Source organism: Lutra lutra, chromosome 6 (assembly GCF_902655055.1).
Source record: "Lutra lutra chromosome 6, mLutLut1.2, whole genome shotgun sequence".
Lineage (NCBI taxonomy): Eukaryota > Metazoa > Chordata > Mammalia > Carnivora > Mustelidae > Lutra > Lutra lutra.
The window spans coordinates 23,805,371-23,812,975 of record NC_062283.1 but is presented as its reverse complement, the minus strand read 5'-3'; the positions used below and the strand labels follow the sequence as shown (position 1 = coordinate 23,812,975).

The 7,605-nt window shown below is 53.9% G+C and overlaps 1 protein-coding gene across 1 annotated transcript in view; it reads right to left on the bottom strand.

Moving 5' to 3' along the window:
* Positions 1-1,974: 1,974 nt before the first annotated feature.
* The window catches only part of PXDC1 (PX domain containing 1), a 28,251-nt gene continuing 22,620 nt past the window's right edge, over positions 1,975-7,605 (bottom strand). The window contains exons 4-5 of the mRNA XM_047733454.1: positions 7,282-7,393; positions 1,975-3,168 (exon numbers count right to left, since the gene is read on the bottom strand). Coding sequence (XP_047589410.1) covers positions 3,051-3,168; positions 7,282-7,393 — 230 coding nt within the window. The 3' untranslated portion in view covers positions 1,975-3,050. The remainder of the gene's footprint in view (positions 3,169-7,281; positions 7,394-7,605) is intronic.

Genomic DNA, 7,605 nt, shown 5'->3' with positions numbered 1-7,605 from the left:
TGGCAGTCCTCTGATCTCTTGGCCTTGCCATGCCCCTATAATCATAAAATCTACATGTGAAAATAGTAATGCACCTAGAGCGGGAAATTGGTATGCAGAAAGTACTTTAACCCCTCTGGACATGGGTCAGAAATCTCACCTGCAATAAAAATGCTTGTAATTTGACAGAATGCCCTCTTAAATGAAGACCAAGAATGCATTCGATCCCCAGGAGGAGAAAGAGGCCAAGGTTAGGACACATTGCTCAGGGCGGTTTGGCTGCCAGCACCCTGTATATATTTCTATTAAAGAATGTTCTATCTTTGAGGATGGTGTGCTTATTAATGAGCCCCCAGTCTGCTCAATTACCAGGTAGCTCGTGCCCGTCTGCTGTCCCATAGCAAGGACGTGGACCGCCCAGCATGTCAATTCTGCAGGCTCATCAGAGGGCAGACCTAGATTGTGTCCTCGTGGTGTACCTTCAAGCAAATCTCATCCGTGAAATACAGTGTCTATTTACAACACAAAGAGCAGATGATCCCTCCGCCTATAAATAACGTTTGCTGAAGGTTCCTTTCAAATAGGAAACGCAGGTTTCTTTCATTTAATTTGCCAAAAAATTGTCTTAACTGCATATCCCTTTGCAGTGGAGTAACCGAGTTTTCTGACACGATTCGGTAACAAAGGGGAGTGTCCAGGCCACTGTTGCCAAGGGGCCTCCTGGCAACATGCTCCTGCCAGGGCAGCATGAGGGACATGTCACAGAGGAAACAGAGAGGCAGGTTGTTGTAAAGAAGTCTCTGGAGAAATGTGTGGGCAGGAGTGGAACCTTCCCACATGAACTTGAACTTGTCTGGTGTTGATTCTCTGAACTGACGGTTTAGAAACCGAAACTTCCTCATTCTTCTACTTGGAAAAGTTTCTTGTCATGGGTGTTTTTTGGTAACTCTTCAAAATTGGGATATTTCAGATAAAAAGTCAGATTTCCAGCTCCTTTTGAAAACCTGGGAGGGCTGGCCACCTTGAGCCCACCCAACCAGCTGGAATGGTCCGCTAAACAGAGCAGTGCTAACTGCTCCCTTTACACAGTGCAAGAGCTCTGTGTTTGCTCCAGTCCCCACCATCCCACACTGGCCTTCCCACAGGGATGCTGAGCGCTAGTGACCAATCACCACTGCACTTAAAGAAACAGTTACCTGTACTTCAGATTCTTTCAAATGTCAGAATGAGAATGAGCCTACCTTGTGTTTTTCCGGGGGGGGGGGGGGGGGGAATGGAAGCCAGAGAATGCTCTGATGTGCTTCCTAGGAAAACAAATATCCAAACACCCGACCCCTAGTTGAGAAGTCTCACAGTGTACTGATTGGAAATAGTGAAGAAGCTTGCAGAGCCAACCTTGGGCCCCAGTGGGGAAACACAGTCCACATAAGCAGAGAGAGGAGCTTGGCCAGCGGCTGGGCAGAGAGAGAGAAGCAGCTCTGGGGAATAGGGATCCTGAGGATCAACTGTTGAAACGTAGATGGTGATTAACTAAATGTGGTGATTGATTCTAATCTTAAGTGCTAGGTGAGCAGCCCTATCCTTGTAAGGAAATGAATTCACCCTGCAAGAGAAGAAAGGCAACTCGCCAACTCCCAACAGTCATCCAAGAGCCTATTTGAAAGCAGGATGCGTTCAACCGAGCACAGCTGGGAGGCAGAAGGGAAACGCAGATCCCATGGAAATCCCATGCTAGGCTGTCAGGTCACAGAGGAGGGTTCCTGGGGCTGCCAAGAGGAACATGGAGAAGGGGGGGCAACCCCAAGTCAGAAAAACAAAAATCAAAAAAACACAAGCTGTTTGTTCACTTTTCGGTTTAGACAGATTATTCCCTAGGGTGAGAACAGAACACATTTTCTAAATAACAATGAGGCCAGAATGCTTGGGGCCAGCCCTGAGGCAGCCTGGAATAGAAAGAGCCGTACCTTTAGACACCAGACATCTTAAATCCTGGAGTAGAGTAATACACTTTATTTAATTAAAATAGATTAAAAAACAGACTGTGTAAAAGAATTAGGATTCTCAATAATTTACTATTATTTACATTAGCAAATGTTGGTCATTAGTAGACACCATGAGGAGATCCAGCACACAGAACGCAGACCCGCCTTCCCCCCCCTCCCCAAGGGGCAAAGGGGGACTCGGCGCTTTCCTGTTGATCCCCCCCCTTGCAGGTGAATATGGCAATGACATCACTGAGAGCTTGGTAAACAGCAGGAGAGGTGTACCTGGGGTGCTTACGGCATGGCTACCCCACGCTGAGAGGCGTTAGAGATGCTGGCAGGCCAGGCAGGAACTCTGTTCTCTGGAGGGGAATCAGTACTTCTCAGTCCTTGCTCATGGAGACCTGATGGGCAGTGATTTCCCTATCTCTGTAGCCAACACTCACCATTCCCAAAAGAACCTTCTATAAGAAGCCCCGTTGGCTGACACCAGACCCACAGTTTCCACAAAGAAGATGAAAAAGGAAAATGAAAGCCACACCTCCTGGTTCCCAGGGAAATCCTGGATTACTTAACACTCCCTGCCCATGCCGTCCAGACTGTGGTGATTCCTCACCACCTTACAGGCCATGTTGTGCTCCTGTCCCGTGAGGGAATGGTGCGAAGCGAGCGGTGGCCAGGCGGCCATGGGGAGCACCGCACCAGGGCACAGGCTCCTCCCCAGGAAGCAGTCACAGCGAAACGAGGGAACTGCCAGGCCCTGTGTGTCCGCCCTGGTGTCCACATGTCCTGCAGGCACTTGTGACTCTCCCACACGGATGGGGAGCGAGTCCCAGGCAGGTGGAGACAGGCTGGTGGTGCTGAGCAGAGAAGCAGCAGGCTGCGCGAGGCTCCGGGGACCTGGCTCCTACTTGTGGGAGACCTTGGGGATGGCCCTCTGGAAAGCCCTGCTGCTCCATGGGCCCAGGCCTCCCAGGCACTGTCACCGTAGAGACACCCCCTGACCCAGGCCTGGGGCAGCAATGGGGCCCCTGCAGCCGGGACAGAACCACCAGTCAAGGGTGGGGGGAGGTGGGCCTCACCAGAGACTCAGTCCAAAATGTCCGTCTCGAAGGGTACCAGGTGGTAATAGGACAGGTTGGTAACATAAGCTGCTGGGTCATCATCATCTTCCAGCTCTGAGGTAAATTCACCACCATTCTCAAACCTGAAAAGGACAGTTCAGAGGTGAGGGTTGGGGCTGGTTCACTGACCCCCACCCCCACGCCCACTGAAGTGGAGAAAGAAAGGGCAGAAGGTCATTGGCAGGAGGGCGCTTAGGGGTCAGTACCAAACACCAGGGAAGGGCTTTCCCTAAGGCTCCTCATGAGGCATGGGCCCATCGGACCATGGGGCATGGCCTTCTCAGTGTAGGTTAGGAAGAGTGACAAGGACCATGGTGACAAATTAATGAGGCGAAATGGACCCTTCTCTAAAGTCCCTGAGCTCTGGTGGTTACTGGCTTAGACACTGCTATCTGCATTCATGAACCAGTGTTTACTAAGACATTCATTCACTCACTCATTCACAGAGTGATTCTTTTTCTCCATCCAGGGTTTGCTCTGTGTCAGGCTCTGGGGACATGGCAGGAAGCAAGGCAGGGAGCCAGTCTGTGAGAACGGGAGCCCACCCCGTGCGGGGCCCCACAGACAAACAGCACAGATGAGTGGGAAAAGCCACTGTGGTCACAAGCTCATAACCTAACCACATCCGAGTGACATGGTGCTGCTGACTCAGGGGTGCGAGATCAGCGGCCCAGTGAGGATCTGGGTGGGGGCCTGAGGGAGGTCATGGAGGGAGGGCTCCTTCTAGAGGGGTGGTGTATTCAGTGTGGGGGTTTACATGCGGGGAGGGCAGGCAGGAAGAGCTGGGAAAGAATATGTACTCTGCACATAAGGTGACTAATGCCTTCCAGATAAGGATTCCCCCATGAGTTGAAACCATTTCCACTCCCTGTCTAACCCAGACACCGCCTCCTAAGCTGGGGGGCGGGGGGGGGGGGGGAGGGGGGAACAACCTCCAGATTTTTCAAACAGAGAAACAGCTCCCTGAAGGACATTCTCCGCAGGAAGGGCCACAGAGATGCTGCTTGTGCTTTTTCCATTTTCCTCAACAAAGAGGGGGCAGGGCAGAGGTGGGCGGAGGCGCACTCCCTCCCTGCTCTCCCAGGGCTCTCCCAGGAGCAAGCGGCCTGCGAAGGAACCCACAGCGTACAGTGTGTCCCCGCGCTGATTCCTGGCACTGGAAGGCGTCACTAGTGAGTACCGTTGTAGGAGCTCTACTCTGCCTGGAAGGGTTGGGCGGGACCGGGAAGAACACTAACTGAGCCCAGGACACGGGAGCCGCTGTACAGGGGGCAGTGGAAAGGCCCAGCCCCTGCCCGCAGAGCGCCCCTCCCAGCATCCTCCTAATTCAGAATGGGTTTTACTTCCTCTCAGTCCAAGCTTTAAGTTAAAAGTGGAGGAGGAGGCTTTGAATCAGTGAGAAAAGGCCTCCGCCTCCCTAGTGAGGGGTGTTGTGTGGCGATGTGCGGGGGCCTCCCGCATCCGCTGCAGGGGCAGGGCAGGGCTCAGGGCCGGCTCCTCCTCCCCGCACTGCCTGCCTGGGTAGCTTGTGGCTGCGGCAAGTCTCATGGAGGTAAGACCAGCTCTCCGACTTTTTTCCAAGATTTGGTCTCTTCCCGGAAACCAACAGCGGAATGACTTAAAAGACGACTCTTGGATGCAGGGAAAGGCTCAGCTTGGGGAGGAACAGGGCCGGTTTCCTACACCTCCGGCCCTCATCACATGACCCTAAAAACCCAGGGAGGGAGGGGAAGCTGGGACGCTGGGGAAAATGAGTCACCGGCCCGAGTCCAGCGGCCTCGTCATCCCCAGCGACCCTCAGCAGGCCTGGCAAATACCTCTGCTCCTAACCTGTGAGGACAGAATGGGGGGCTTGCCTCAGCTCTGGGTGGATTTCTAGGAGCCCTGAAACAACTCCAGCCAACCAGGATGACCACCAGAGGTCCCGCTGGCCTGCTGACTCACACCCCCGTTTCCTGAGCACAGTGCGGTCCGTGCCTGGGTTCTGGAACATTCCTGCCCCAGAAGCATGAAGACTGCCCTCTTGGCATCATGGCACAAGTTCTAATGGCAGGCTTGACAGCACTGAATTCACAGTGTGGGGGCCAAACGGTCACCCACAGGTACCACGGAGGATGGCTGTGGCAGGGAGGCAAAGCCTTGTTCTCCAACGACATCGATCTGTGACCTCCTGTCCCCATCATCAACCCCCATCACCTGCCTGACAGCCCTGTGGAGTGTTAAAACAGACTGCTCCTGAGAGACAGCCAGCGGCCGACTGTCAGCTCAGCGCACTGCCCGACATCAGACACCCAGAGAAAACCCTGGCAAGCCCGCCTCAGGAATTCCCTCTAAATGCTCCCTTGAGCCACTCGGAAGTAGACATTTCTTTGTTAAGCCTTTCTGGGATCACCGAGGCTTTTCTTGCTCGGTTTCCTGCCAGCCAGGCATCCTGAAGCCCAGCGGCCCCATGCTAAGGGCGTGTCATCCCTGTCCATGCAGAGCTGTGGGGTCACGTTACCACCCTTGCTTTCTCTCTGTGAGTTTCTTTCCTCTGCAAAACTATTCATGGTTCAACTTACTTGTCCAATCTCCCCGAGGGAGGGTTGGCCTCTTAGGACTCCCAACGACAGAAAAGGTCTCCCGGGAGAAACTGTGCTGCCAGAGCTGGGACCCTACTACTGATGAAAGAGTGTCTCCACCGACCCCTCGTCCACCAAGACAGCCCCTCCGCAGAAGCTCCTCCCATGATGCTCCAGGGCCTCTCCTTCCAGTCACCCACTTCATAGAGAGCAATCTCATGCCCCCTCGGCGCCAGCCCTGTGTGATCATGGAGGACCCCCGGCTCATGAACGAATGAGCTATAGACACGCACAGTGGGTATGAAGCCACATGGTGTCACAGCAAGGCATGCAAAGGGACAAGGACCTGTCAGGGAAGGGCCACCCCCAGCAGCCTTACCATCATAACCTCTTACACAAGCATTTCATGACATCTCCATGGTGAGGGAACCTTGTGCCATTGACCCAGGAGACATCTTTGAAACTGAGAAAGTGGGAGCTGCCGGTTCCATGGGCCTGACGTGGCTCCCCCTGTGCTCGGTCACAGAGCAAGACTCCAGCAGAAGGCTCCGGCCGCCTGCAGCAGGAGCTCAGGGACACCCGGGGCTCGTGCTCTGCTCTGCTGTCAGCTGGCTGGGGTGGGTCTCAGCACAGAGTCTGTTCTAGTGCATGTTTACTGGCCCCTCAGTGGGTAAGGCCGGATATGAGACTCCAAGGCCCCCGATCCCGGGATGTGCTGCTCATGGGCCCCCAGGGAGACTCTGAGCACCCAGCGCGGCCTGCAGGGGCTCCTGGGCCAGGGGGTTCCCATTTACCACCTGAGATCTTTACAATAACCCCGGGAGAGCCTCAGGGGCCCCACTCAGAGGAGAAGAGAAGCCAGAAGAGGTTAAATAACTTCCTGAGGCTCACATAACCAGCAGGAGCCGTGGGGTTGGCCTGGACAGTCAACAGAAGCCAAGCTGTGATGTCCCCTCAAGCTGCCTCCTGAAGACTCCCAAGGACATGACCCGGAAGTGCACCAGGGATGAAGGAGGCTGTGCCTCACGGGGACGCCAGGTGTCGCGCTTTCCCAGTGCGCTTATCATGGTGAAACGTTCTGTTATTAGAGAAGGAGGGACAGGGAAGGCTGTGGTGTCTTTGGCTGTCCTGCCTTCACTAGTCGGACACATCCTCCTTCCCCTCAGAGCAGGCCCAGTGGCGCCAGGTTTCAGCCTGTGAGCTCTACGGAAGCCACCTCAGAGTCTGGAGAATCCAGCTCTGTGATGTGACACCATGCAGGGGACACTTCTCCCCATCCCAGGAGACCAGGCCCTTGGAGCAGGGAGGCTTATGGCCGCCATAGTTCCTCAGGGCCCAGCACAGACCAGACTCTGAAGTCCGGCCACTTCTCCTTAATGCCCCCTTTCAGCCAGCCCCTTGGTCAAAGGAACTTTGTTCCTGCAAGGTTTATGAAGCAAGCTCTCACTGTCCTCTAGAAAAGTCAAACACTTCAAAAAAGTGTCCAAATGCAGGCAGGATGGCTCAGTATCTCCGGCCACATCTGCTTCCTCTAGAGCTCTGTATGGGCCGTGAACTCCGGCCTCTGGCACCAGCTGACAGGCTGACAGGTCAGGGATCTCTTCTATAAAACTATATTCAAATCAGTCTACTTACAAGTGCTCTGTCGGGTCCATACCCAGGTGCTGGTCTTTCCCGTTTGGTATACTGTGGTCAATAACAATGGTTTCCGTATTTGCTAAGCAAAATCCATTGGACCTCATGATTTCTGAAAAATGAAAGCAATGAAGTAAATATGCAGGATGGGCCAGATTTTGAAATTTTGGGCTTATACCAATCTCTCTACTTCCCCCTCCATCTACTGCCCTAAATTCTCCCCCACACTCCAAGAGAATGCTCTACACTCCAGAGGCCCATTCTGGAGTCCTACCAGCAGATTCAGGAGCTAATGCCAACCTCCACAGAAACCACATCTGAGGA